Below are 13,289 nucleotides of genomic sequence, written 5' to 3'. Positions count from 1 at the left end.
TGCCAATTGTGTCTTTAAGATGTCCTGAGCTGACCATACAAAATGTACAATCAAGAGCTACACAAATGTATAATTAAAAAGCTTGTGCAAGGGTCAAGTGTAAAACAAATGCCTCCTCTCTATTGTATTCAGGTCAAATCAGGTTACTGTAGTCTATAGGAGGCTGATGAAGTGTTTTAACTGGGCTGTTTATCTGAAAAATATCAACTCCCATAAATAAACACTGTATTTACTTCTGTATCCTTCTAAGTTTATTTTCTACCTGTATCACACAAATTAACCAATACTGTGTTGGATGCTGATTACAGTTGAATAGAATAAAAACATGAAAACAAAGAAACTTACTGCCCAAAACAAATAAATGAATGGAAATATAGTATATTTATTCATTATGGCACCTATTTCTCACACATTGCAGCAGGTCCAATTCTATACATTTAATTGCAGATTCCAAACAGGGAATATACATAAATAAGAAATATATATATATATATATATATATATATATATATATATATATATATTTTTTTTTTTAATGAATACAAAGTAAAGCAAATTTTGGGATTGAATAGAGCATGTAAACTCTACTGTCCTTTCCTATTTTTTCTTTGTTTGGGGTGGTACTCACCATCAAAGCAATGCACCTGTAACACCATGTTTGCTCTTTTCCTATTGGCCGTCCACTCCAGTAGACACAGCGGGTAGGTCCTAGCAGTCTCCGGGCCATACTGGGACTTCTGCATGGCCTGCATCAGCCTGTGCTGGCAAACTGCCTTATATCCATCATAAGCATAGTCTGAAACATACCTGTGCAGGGAAGGAAACAGCCAGAGAATATAAATGTTATACTCACTTAAATTTGTAGAGGACGGACAGTAAAAAAAAAAAAAGATTTATAACAGGAGTAATCTCAGCTTTAACAAGATAGCAGTAGTAGATTCAAGTCTGTGCCAAAGGCGGACAGGGATATTTTACTTACCAAATAGATATTTTCCCAAGTGGAAGTTTTTTTTTAAATGGATGTGCCTCAAAATTAGGTTTCATGAACAAAATCTAGCTCTTTTACAGCACAGTGTGACAGATGCCAACATTTAGTGTATACATTCTCAATTATTATTGTAATTACTATTAATATGATGATCTTTATTGGTATTGAACTTGAAGGAAATGTGAAAAAAGATCTGCTAATATAAACCATTGTATCATCTGGGCTAGAGGTCACAAGGTCACCTCCAATGTAAGCCTTTAAACAGCTGGAATGGTTTGGTTAATGATTGCCTTAATGATTGGTAGTTGGAAGTCCAGTGGGAATAAGTACAGAATCTAGTTTGAGTATCATTGCTCTAACACACAAACAGACTGCTGGGAATAGAGATGGTTTGAAAGGCTCCTCTTACTTCAGGAGGTACTTCTCCAGTCTTGCGGACGGCGCAAAGGCACTCAGACAGGCCGCCATCAGCAGCCAGCCTCTCTCAGAGTTCACTGCGTTGTTGTTCTTCCAGACCTGGTTTGCGACCTGGGACAGGATCTCGTCTCGCAACCCTGCTGTGAACAGCCCCTTCTGGATGATGTAGTTCCCAAACAGGTTCTCCTGAGCCCCATTGAGGTGAGGGTCGCCCATGAATCTCAAAACCTTGAAATGGAGAAAAATCTATTTTGCAGTTATTGCTACTTGGGTTCCAAAAAGAATTTGGCTAAACGACGGCTCCAAGATCAATCCATCCATCGATTTTCAATGACTGCTTAATCAAGTACAGGGTCACTGTGGGCTGGAGTCTAAACCAGTGGACAAGGCAGGGTACACACTGGACAGGAAGCCAGTTCAACAATAGGCATTACTAACACACACAATACAGGGCAATTTAGATTAGTCAATAAACCTACAGAGCATGTCTTTGGCAGGAAATAGAGCACACAGATAATCACCTCACTCCCACAGGGATAATTTGCATATTATATGTTTAACAAAATATTTACATCACATATTTAAGATAAGAAACTAATTTCAAGTCAAATCTCATATCAATATGTTATGAAGGGTACTACTCTCAACAGTAAAGTCCCGATCAAACTCATGGTTTTACAAGTAGTTTTAGCTTTGTAGTAGTTTACTAGGTTTGAAAAACAAATAAAGCAACTCTTCCCTCCTATTACAAAGCAGTTTCTGCAAGAAAATGTAAATTCCCACAATATTTATCATTCCTATACTTTGCACTTAGTAGTCATTGATATTGCTATGCACTGTATGGACCACCTACCATTATGAAGACATTCAGAGCCTCTTGTCTCAGTTCCTCATCCAAATGTGTCAGTGGGGTCTCTAGTGGGGCTGTCAGCATCCCAAACTGAGGCTCCTGCAAATTATTACAGGGGAGTGGGTGTGGTTCTACAAGAAAATCTAGGGTTGTTAACCCAATTGTTAACAATTTTCAGAGATTTGAACCGTACAGACATAACTAAGGCACAATTGATTCTCATATGAAATAAGAAAGTAAAAAAACTATATATACAATAACAAATAATCATGAACAACAAAGACAGTAATGATAGCGTCTTCTTACTGAGTACTTCACATCTAGTGCAAATTATGGATCGTAGGTCAAGGACGGCTTACTGTCTTACCCTGAAGTGGATCTGAACGTATTTTGATATGGGGTAGTTGTTGATGTCCAGTGGCAGAGTGAGCTGGGATTCTGTCTGGATCTTCGGGGCTTGGACCAGGGCCAGGCAATCGGAATGTAACTCTTTGCCCGCTGAGAGGCACAAACATAACAAGAACCCGTGTTACAGAGTGTCCTCCTCTAAGTCCAATATTGAGTGCATCAGCTTTGAAAGGAAACTTGTTTGCATTTTCCTCTCCATTGACTCAAAGCAGTGGATAATCACTAGTACCCTGCCCTTAAAGAAAAGTGCCCGGCACTTTAATCCTAAAGTAGTGGGGTCTCTATATTGGCCAGATGTAATAACTGTTTTCTCTTTTATGTGTCTTAATTAAGTCCTGTTTTTGTGAAAAGTGCTCTAGGATCTTTTAATGTTCTCTGTCCATTGTTTTACGGACAAACAGCACGAAGGTTTGCTTAGCTTCCAAGTTCTGTAGAAATCCAGTTTCCAATTTGTATAGATACTTACATTATGGCCATTGACCAAAATTTTGTTAATTTTTGTGGATCTAGCTCTTCCTGATAACCAAGTGACATGTGAGGCCAGATAGAGACTAACACTGCTAAGAACTTGAACTTGGAAGCATCACCTGATCTGGCTCATTTAAAGACAGTCTGATAGGAGCCAGATCAGAGTACACTTTCTGTTGAATTGGTTTAGCTGTATTGTTTAGATCAGTGGTAGGCAACCTGCAGCCCATAAACACATGCAGCCTTCTGGCTTCCTTGTTGTGGCCTGTAAAATGTTTTGTTGTGTGGTGCACAATATAAAAAGCATAATGATCTGACCATTAACTGATTTTTTAGCGATAAATGTGATTATGTTGATGACACTTCTAATAACACATAAATTATTAATCTGTTTTTTTCATTCATTATGAAAAGTTTATCAATGTATTTAGACTAATGGGCGGGGTCATAATTAATACATATGCAAGATTTCAAAATTGCAGCCCACTGAGGTGAAGGAGGGCAACTATTGTGACTCACTCACTAGTCTAGGTTGCACATCACTGGTTTAGATGCTGCAGATTTACCAAAAGGCGTGTAGAAATAAGATCCCAGAGGGAGTAAGAAATACTGCAAATATTCCATTGAAAAAAATGAATGAGGAAGAAATCAAAGCTACTGACCTGCTGCAGCCTGCAGTAACCCCCCCAGCTCTGCCGGAATGACTAGGTGAGTGACATTGACAACCTCTCGCCTTGTAAGCTCCTGCAGACACATCAGGGGATATTTAAAGGTGACAGCAGATGACAGACATGCAATCTCCTTCCATAAGGCTTTCCTCTCAAAGCATTTTTTAAACAAACAGAACAAGGGACTTAAAAGGCCTTTCAATTCTTTAGTTTGAGTGGATATAGCACTGTGCTTACCATTTCAATTTGTTTCTTTTCCTCCTCTGCTTTTCTGCGAGCAGCCTCCTTCATCTGAAACATGCAAGAAAAAAGAAAGATAAATAAGACTAATCAAGTATGTGTATGAAATTCCAACCCCCGTCCCCCTGCAATAAACGCATAAACTAACTTGAGGGCTGTTAAATAAAAAATAAGATTTTCAACAGAAGATTAATACATGTTAGTGATCTCCCACTTCAGTATGCCAAATCAGTAAATTCAGTTCATACCTTGATGTATCTTTTGCGGTTTACATACATGTGGATTAAGGAGCGGAATTTGATCATGCTGTTTCTCATTTTCACATAACGTTTTCTGTCCCAAAAACAAAAGAAAAAAGGTTAAGGGAATTAAAACAAGTTGGTCACCAAAAAGTACAAATTACTGATATTAGGAAATACAACTATACAAGTATATAGATTTTTTTTTTTATTCTGGGGTTAGGCTACATTTTCCCAAATCAATAACCATCACATTTAACCAACAGTACATTAACGACACGGTGTTGTTGGGGTAATGTCAGAACCAAAATGCAACCAAACTACAACCAACTATACCAAAACCTAGAGTGCCGGCCGGGTAACTTCTGCCTCCTAACATATCCGTACCTGGTGAGGTATCCTCGGGAGTGGGCCTGCAGTTTGACGATCTTCCTGCGCATGGAGAGGTAGCGCCGACGGACAAAGAACATGCGTGTGTAGCGCTGCAGCGTGAGGGCAGCCACGTGCAAAACCCGGTCACGCTTACTCTCCAGGAGCTGGTAGAGATCCTCCTTCATGAAGAGCTGAGGGCAAGACAACACACTGTCACCAGTCAATGAGGCACTGGCAGTCCTTTCACACAGAAGTAACACTGATTGGCTCATCAACAGTGATTGTAATTGGTTTGACTTACCTGAAATGAGGGTGATATTGTTCAGATGGAGGAATATAATATGAATAATACATAAACAGAATAATAATAAAATAATAATAAAAAAACAGAATGGAAAAAAAGGCAATTTTATATTTTTGAATTTCCCTGCATTAAGTAAGCAACAGGGATTAATGCTTATTGAACATGTTCATTTAAGTCATTTTAAGGGCAGTTTTTAAATCCCGTCTTGCCTCACACTCTTCTGGAATAATAGGTTCAGATGGCAACCCTACCTACAGATACAAATTAATAAACTAATTTACTAACCCTTATGTTAGTCTTCTGAAGCCTCGAGAACACACAGGAACAGATACGTTTCATGTCCCCCAAACACTTCTGAGAGTGCATATAATAAGCATGCCTACACTCCTAATGTCATATCAAAACACATCAGCTATAGACTAGAAGGCAGATTTAAGTGCTACTTTATATTTCAAAGTAAGCCATCTGTGATACAACAGCATTCTCTCATATGGTCCTAGACTGCCAGAGAGGTGCATGTGAGCTCTTAATTAGTTTACTGAACTCATTATTCACATAACCAATCCCCTTTTCTAGGTCTACTGCAGATTTAAAATGAGGTTGGATTGTGGCGCTTGAAGATGGGATTTGAAGAACGATGACCTATGCTGCCTGGTGTAAAGCAGGGGAAAAGAAATGGGGAAATCTAAAATGGGAAGCTGAATTGTTTAGGCTCTCACCTTAGTGACTCCTACTTGGAAAGTCCCATTCTTGACCGGACACAGCTTCTTGAGGACAATGACACAGTTCTCTCCGTCAGGGGGGATGGGCTGTTTCAGGCCCAGCAGGGATTTGTACCTGACAGCCACAGGGAACTCATCTCATTCTGTGTCTCTTCACACACTTCCACAAAAACATCAACCTAAACTCTCATATATGAAATGGCTTCATTACTAGGCAAAGCGCTGAGCTATTTGTCAAAAGCCTGGAGTAAGTCACCCAGCAATGCAGTTGAAGGCGATTCCTTAGGATGCTTTAAGAAAAATACGTGGATGAGATCCTTAGATCCATTCACTACTAGCTCCAGCTCCAGAGCAACCTCTGATAAGAGAGCAGGTTGGGCAAACATCAGAATTTTGACTATTTCACAGTTGATTGTACTTGCTGAACACCTCCAGGAGAGAGTAAGCTATCAGAGTTTCCTCAGTTTGTCATGCAACAGTGACACTCTGCTGCTTGCGCTGACAGGTCTCACAGCTGAAAGAGCTGCTGATGGCCTGGAAGAGCACATTAGAGAGTGTATGTATCTATCTACATCTCTCTACTGTTAGGACTGATTCCAAATGGGGAGGTCAGAAAAAAATGTAATTGCCTGAACAAAAATAATAAACAAGCTATGTGCATGCAATAAATCCTCAGATAAGAACATTAGGAAGTTAACAAATAATAGGGGACGATGCTTGACCACTTGGTTGAATCTAAAGAGGCTTTTTCTTCACAGATCACTTGGATGTTAACATGTATATACATTTCAGGGGGAGTCAGCTGTTTTTATATTTTTCAATTAATAAAAGTGAAGCTCCACAACATGATAAAGTCAGCAAATCCTCCATAATCAATACTTATAAGGATTTAGAGACTTTGCCGTTTGTAACAATGTTAGTGAGGAATGCTTTAACAAGGTTGTTTGTCGATTTGGACCAGTGCTCTCACCTGTTGATGAATGTCTTGAAGGGGATTCGGACAGGATAGCCTTCCTTCCGGATACGGATGGTTTCTAAAATGCCAGAGTAACGCAGCTGGGTGCTGACCAAATCCGCCTCAAACAGGGCAGGCTCCTGAAGGAAAGAGACCACACTGTTGAGGCCATATTTTACAAAGCTTTGCAACAAGGCATGCTAAGGAGCAGAAGTTCATTACCTTTTTATTGTTTGGCTTAATGCAGCGTACGAAGAAAGGGTTGCACCTAGAAGAAACAAGACTGTGATTTAATTCTGTAGATTCTAAACTCTGTAATTGCAGACTCTATCATAGAAGAGGCACGTGAAGGAAGGTTGTGCACAAAAGAAGGTAGGCAGCATTGCCACTTTCACACAGTTTGATCCAAACTAATCCATAACTGTTTAAGTGGTCTTCAGGAAAGGCCTACTGAAGTAATTAAGACTTGGATAGCAAATCCCACTCAATTCTTTGTTTTGTGTTGATGCAACAAGCTAGCCAATTGTAGGCCAGCATCAAATGACATGTTTGGAACCTAAGATTAGTAAGTGGGTTGAATATTTGATTTAATCAGGTATAAGAAAAGAAAGACTAGGAAAAAAGGCTGCTGTTCTTATGATAGCAAGTAGATTACAAGGCACAAAATGGCCCTACTGGAAATCAATATAGCATCTCTCAGCTTGATGGACTGATTTAGCCTGAACAAAAGAACTGTCTCCTTTTCTGTACAGATGTGAGCCTGACTTTCAATCATGTGTGCAGTGAAGCACCACTTCACTAAGGCATTCAGCCAACATCGCTTGTAAAAAAGGTTCCTCTGGGCCCCTTTGCCAGGAGTTGTGTTTGAGCCATTCACTTACGATCAAAGTTGGTCTATTTCATATGAACACAACACAGACACAAGACACAAAAACACTGACACAAATACCATTGAAATTTTAGCCCTTGTCTCATAATATCTGACACAGAACATTTCAGACTTGTTGATAGTTCTGCACTTACACTGGGCCTTGGGATAAATTAAGTACTGGTGGGATCAAAGTCCTGAGTTTGGAAGCACCAAGAATACCTGCTCCTAGCGTATAACAATGGGAGGTCTCCTCTTTACACACCTGTCCATCTTCTCCACCAGCTCCAGGAGGGACTGCTGGAACTTGGCGGACACGGTGGGCGGCTGGTATCGCCTCGTCACTGTGCTACTCTTACTCATGAGGGACTTCTGCTGGGAGAGGAGCTGAGCGTGGCTGGAGAACAGGTTTGCCAGCATCTGCGCAGAACGACAGACCACAAGGCAATCAGAAACCTCTCAGACCTAGGGTATGAGCAGCTGTTGCATATGGAGAAGGATGCATGTGATCATACATTGCAAACAGACTGTGCACTGTGCAAGCACTGGCATGACGTAATGAGAGTCATCCCTATTGAAGCAAATCATATTTTTCACTCCAGCAAACATGGTTAATTGAATTGTTGTCAATGCGACATTCTTTGTCAAATGTGTTTATTTTTGCAACCTAAATGAATGGTGTTATTGCACATCATATTGCAATTTTTAATGCAATTCTATTACAAGCCAGCATTGACACTACTACTAGAGAGGGAATAAATGGTGATAAATATGGAGCATATCCCACACCAACATATTAAATCAATAAATTAATCAATCAAAAATCTATCTATTTATGTATTTATTTATTTAAATGTGTATTTGTTTATTTAATTATTTATTGATGTATTCTACCGGTCAGATGTCTCAATGTACTCTGAAATTAAAGCATAAAACAAATAAACAATTGGAGATGAAAAATCGTGGAATCGTTTTAACAAAATTTAACCCCTTAAGCTGACAAACCCCTCTGGTAGCCTTAAAAGGGCACCAAATCCATGTTCTTCTCTTTAATCCCATGTGTACTCTGCACTGTTGTGTTGCTTGCCAAGTGTTTGGTATCACACAAAATCCCATGATATCCATAACAATGTGAAGCATTTTCTGATGTAAAAAATGTGTTTTTTATACCCCCCTGCATTTACGTCCCCCCTGCATTGTGAAGTGGGGGGGTGGGGGAATACTTGGTCTGAGTAGGAATACAAAATCTCAGAAAATATTGACAATTATGATTCTGGAGCCAGACAGACTGGAGCCAGACAGTCTACTGATCAAAACAAGACCATCCACGTTTTGGTAGAAGCAACACACACCCGTAGAGAGCTCAAAATGTCAAGATGGAAAACTCTGTTTACAGGTTTACAGGTCGTTAGGTTGTTCTGAACAGAATAAAACCTATTTGCAAACAAATCCAATCGAAGCTGAGTGATCTGCGACTGTCTGAATGAGACCCCTCCCCTGGAGCAGACTGTGTGTTTGCCCACCGGGCTCATAATGATGGCAGGTGACACGGAAACTGTAAATCGGATGTGTTTGAGAATTAAACATGCTGGTAGCCAAGAGAATAAGCTTTCAAAGGATGTGCGCATTGTAGGAATACAGTGTAACTTCTATGCACAGGAGCTGTGCGTAACACTGCCAAATAATGCTTAAGAGGGTATAGTAACACAGTATATAACTCTGAAATGTACATTATTTTTCAGTTTTTGGTAACCTAAACTTCTGGCAGTTTACTGCTTACCTTTGTACCATTTCAGGTTATTCACTGGACTGTTTAAATTTAAATAAATACTGGAAAAATGTGGGTGTTCTAAAACTTTTGAGCGATAGTGTATGTATTCATTTTTAATTTAGGGATATCCATAAATGAAGTTTACTTGTAGTTTAAAAATCTGGGCAGACTGCAGTAAGTACAGAAATGTTTTCTATTATACTCAGCAACAGGTTAATTTTGTATTTATTAATCAGATGCATAGTTGCATCAATGTTGGTGTCTGGAGATGCTCTAGCTATATTTGCAGACTTCTGGTACATCTCTCTTTGCACTTGCAAGATGTTACACACATAAGGAAGGTACGTATTCACAGCATTTTATGAACACATGACCAATATTAGTAAATAGAAACGAAAGTCTATAGCAAAAGTTAGAGTAGCAGCAATGACTGGGTGCATTGCAATTCAACACATTAGTACACACTAATGGGCACTAATCTAAATAACAAAGTTAACTGCAATTTAAACTAGTTTAGTCTGAAGCTGCATACTAAGCACATGATAATCCTGAGTTAGTACAATGGTGAATACAATACAATTTGGTGAAATTACATAAAAATACTCAAAACCAAAGGTAACTCTCCATGTCCATGTCTAGCCTTAAATAAAGCTAGAGACATCGCCACACGAGACTGATCAGTTGACTGGCCAGCTAGTTACAACATTGAATTCAACACATTTCTCATGCAAGTCAATTAACTAATGAGACTGCACCCAGGAGCCAGTGCTCCAGTCCTGCAGTCAGTTAAGAGTGTGGCAGCCTAGTTGCTTTGCCACAGTCTCTTACCTGTTAACAAACAATATTTAAACATCAGGGACTTTCTATTAAAAAAACCTGAAACATTATAGTGGCTCTACTACAGACATGTGGACTATCTGATTAAAACATTCATTTTCTTACCTTGTTTTTGCTCTGGATGAATAGCTCCAGGACTTCTTGACGAACCTGATCGTAATTCTTGTCCAGGAATTTGTGGACCTGCAGTTCAATTAAATGGAGGTAGATGCATATATTTGTATTGGTAGGTCAGTGGGTTTAAATCTAATTAATGGGCACCCCTCATAACACTAATTCCCCCTTAATTTCAAAACAGTTTGTAACTGTTGTGGGTTTCATTTGAAATCATGTGCCCCATAAAAAAATGCTTAAAAATATAACAATGGAAAGATGCACCTTAACAAACATTATGACCTTTGAACCTGGGGTAAACATGTGACGTACAATATTTAGATTATATACCAACTTTAGGTGAAAAATCAGTGTATTCGGGATAAAATATAAATATGGAAAAAATAATATTGATAACAGTAATGGTAATGATATAATACTAATAATAATACTTTGTCTTCCTTTATAAGCCTGACAGTATGTCAGCTGTACCTGGTAACTGACTTTGCCTGCAAAGTGTTTGATGGTGAATTCAGGCAGTGGCATCTTTGGCTTTGAGTACAAGGGATTACTGCCATGGTGATAGTGACACTTCTGCAGGAATGTGTGGTCTGTCGCCTGGTGAGCAGAGATATTACATTATAAAGCCTATAACAATGTTATAAACATGTTGTAATTGTTGTTTTACAACTATATGCATGTGACATTTGAAGGGGAAAAATCATTAACACATATTTAAATGAGAGAAGACATGAGTAAGAGGTATTTTTGAAGATCTGTGATTAAACCAAACTCCTTTATATTTGGACATTTCAGAAAACGTCACAAAATATTTTCATGAACCTGATTTACATACCTAACATTTACATTCAAAAACCTTCTTCAAAGCTGTATGTTCGATCCTATAAATCTGGTTTTAAGAAGCTCTCTTTGGCATACTTCATATTTTGCTGCTTTTGAAAATCGTACTGAAATTATTACCCACTAACCTGAGGGAAACAGCTCTGGTCGTCAAGTATTCGCAGAATCCCATAGGGTTTCTGAGATATCAGGTCAATACAGGCTTGATTGTCACTGAAAGCGATTTCTTTCCAGTCAATCTGCTCTCTGATATATTCATCCTTGCAATTAAAAACAACAAAACAACCATCATATGAACATAGTAATATATAGATAGATAAAGAGACAACTGTAATATTGTTCAAGTTCATAAATTGGTTGCATGCTTTTCTATTATGTTTATTCTATGTGAAACATCTGACAATTTTGTGCCTTTGTTTTTAAATTTGGGATTGATAATGATTACAATATTTGCATTTCTACTTTCAGAATATGGTATCGCCAGATGTTACTTTGTTCCACTACCATACCCTTGGAATGATGTAGAGCAGGGATTCCCAAACCGGACCTGTAGTCTACCCTGTCATGCTGGTTTTTGTTCTAATCGCATGTTGCATTTCTAGTTCAATTAAGGATTCAATTAAGCAATTCTAGGGCAGGGGGGACTCCATGTTTTGTACTCCATCTGCTTCTTTTTAAAAAGCAAGTCTACAACACAAACAGCACACAAGCATAATAGCAGCTGAACATACTGGGAGATTAACTGAGGACGATATATAAAGGAAAATATCAGTGCCCATTACACTAAGGATTTATTAAATCACTATTTTTCCCTCCCTCCAATTGTATTTATTTTTAAAATAAATGCATGAACTTCACAAATAAAACATTAGAGATGATATAGTAGGAAAGAAAATAAACATCTATCTAATGTATTTGCATATCTTATTGATTCTAACACACATTTATTCATTTGTGCACATAGTTTATTTGTAAGTTTATAAAATGAATTCATTAAATATTAATGCATTCCTTTATTAGTTAGTTTCCAAACATTTAATAAACCATGCACACAAATTACACCAGGCATATTTTTTCATCAATATGATTATTCTTGATGAGCAAATACCAAATGCCAGACACCTGTTTCTCAGTGAAGAAAAACTTTTCTACTGACCAGCTGGGGATTGCTTACCTGTTCCTCCTTGAAGATTATCTTATTGAAGAAGAACTGCAGGTATTCATTTGCATAATTGATGCACAGCTGTTCAAAGCTGTTAAAAGACAGGTCCTGTGAAAATAATTAGAAAAATAAAAGTTTTTATTGTATGTTTTTTGTTTTTGGTGCGTGTTTTCTGTAAGAAAGGAGCCAATAAATAAGTTAACAGCTGAGAGGTGCAACTGTTGATTAACGAACTTTAATTCATAACTTGTAAATAAAATACATGTTTAGTTCTTAGGGGACAGCAACCTAGGCTGATATTCTTTTAAACTGACAAAATGTGACAGAATAGAACTGATGGTGAAAGGTTGTAAAATGAAAGATGTATGAAACTGGAAACAGGAAGTCCACCTACAGAGCAAAACATAAGGCATAATATATTACATGATGATTCTTTAGTTGTTTAAGTGCCTTTTCATTGACATCCAGTTTGTTTTTAAAGGGTATACGTTAAATGCAGTGGTTTTCAAAGTGTGGAATCAAGGAATGCTGTAAATAAAATGTATTTATACGTGCTGTAAATCTGGTACAGGTTGGAGTTACCTCCTCTGGATCGAACTGGGCCGACAGACGCTCCTAAAATACCAATAATGAAGCCACTAACACCTTGTCCAATTATAAAATCCTAATTATCTCTAGTTCTGAAGGAGACAAGTTATCAAACATTCTCAGGAGGCAGTAATACTAATCCTCTGTTCTGGAAATGAGGAGCATTGATGACTTCACAGCTCTCTTGTTGTTTTTCAGTTGGTCATTAGATACAAGGCCAGTGGAAGGTGGGATATTATGTTTGTGAAAGAGAGAATAATAACTGCTGCCTCTAGCCCCACGCACAATCCATATGGAAACGTCATTGTGGTATCCAGTCTGAACAGGTTCCTCAGCATGGAGCCCATTATTAACTCAGGTTACTTGACACACAATGACAGACAGAATCTGGTATTTGAGAGAATCTGGTATTTGTCCCAGTGGGGGACCTTGAGATGGCTCAATAAAAACATTTGTTTTCTTTGAAGAATATAAATAA

The 13,289-nt window shown here is 38.2% G+C and overlaps 1 protein-coding gene across 1 annotated transcript in view; it reads right to left on the bottom strand.

Moving 5' to 3' along the window:
• myo15aa (myosin XVAa) overlaps positions 1–13,289 on the bottom strand; it is an 83,139-nt gene that overhangs the window by 40,902 nt on the left and 28,948 nt on the right. The window contains exons 14-29 of the mRNA XM_066689194.1: positions 12,236–12,331; positions 11,190–11,321; positions 10,693–10,818; positions 10,213–10,290; positions 7,765–7,919; positions 6,854–6,899; positions 6,647–6,771; positions 5,674–5,791; positions 4,666–4,841; positions 4,288–4,372; positions 4,037–4,090; positions 3,794–3,875; positions 2,623–2,753; positions 2,259–2,354; positions 1,398–1,633; positions 629–807 (exon numbers count right to left, since the gene is read on the bottom strand). Of these exons, the coding sequence (XP_066545291.1) occupies positions 629–807; positions 1,398–1,633; positions 2,259–2,354; positions 2,623–2,753; positions 3,794–3,875; positions 4,037–4,090; positions 4,288–4,372; positions 4,666–4,841; positions 5,674–5,791; positions 6,647–6,771; positions 6,854–6,899; positions 7,765–7,919; positions 10,213–10,290; positions 10,693–10,818; positions 11,190–11,321; positions 12,236–12,331 (1,915 nt within the window). The remainder of the gene's footprint in view (positions 1–628; positions 808–1,397; positions 1,634–2,258; positions 2,355–2,622; positions 2,754–3,793; positions 3,876–4,036; positions 4,091–4,287; positions 4,373–4,665; positions 4,842–5,673; positions 5,792–6,646; positions 6,772–6,853; positions 6,900–7,764; positions 7,920–10,212; positions 10,291–10,692; positions 10,819–11,189; positions 11,322–12,235; positions 12,332–13,289) is intronic.

This window comes from Amia ocellicauda, chromosome 17 (assembly GCF_036373705.1).
Source record: "Amia ocellicauda isolate fAmiCal2 chromosome 17, fAmiCal2.hap1, whole genome shotgun sequence".
Taxonomy (NCBI): Eukaryota; Metazoa; Chordata; class Actinopteri; order Amiiformes; family Amiidae; genus Amia; species Amia ocellicauda.
The sequence above is the reverse complement of the archived record's forward strand: the minus strand, read 5'-3'. Positions and strand labels throughout refer to the sequence as shown.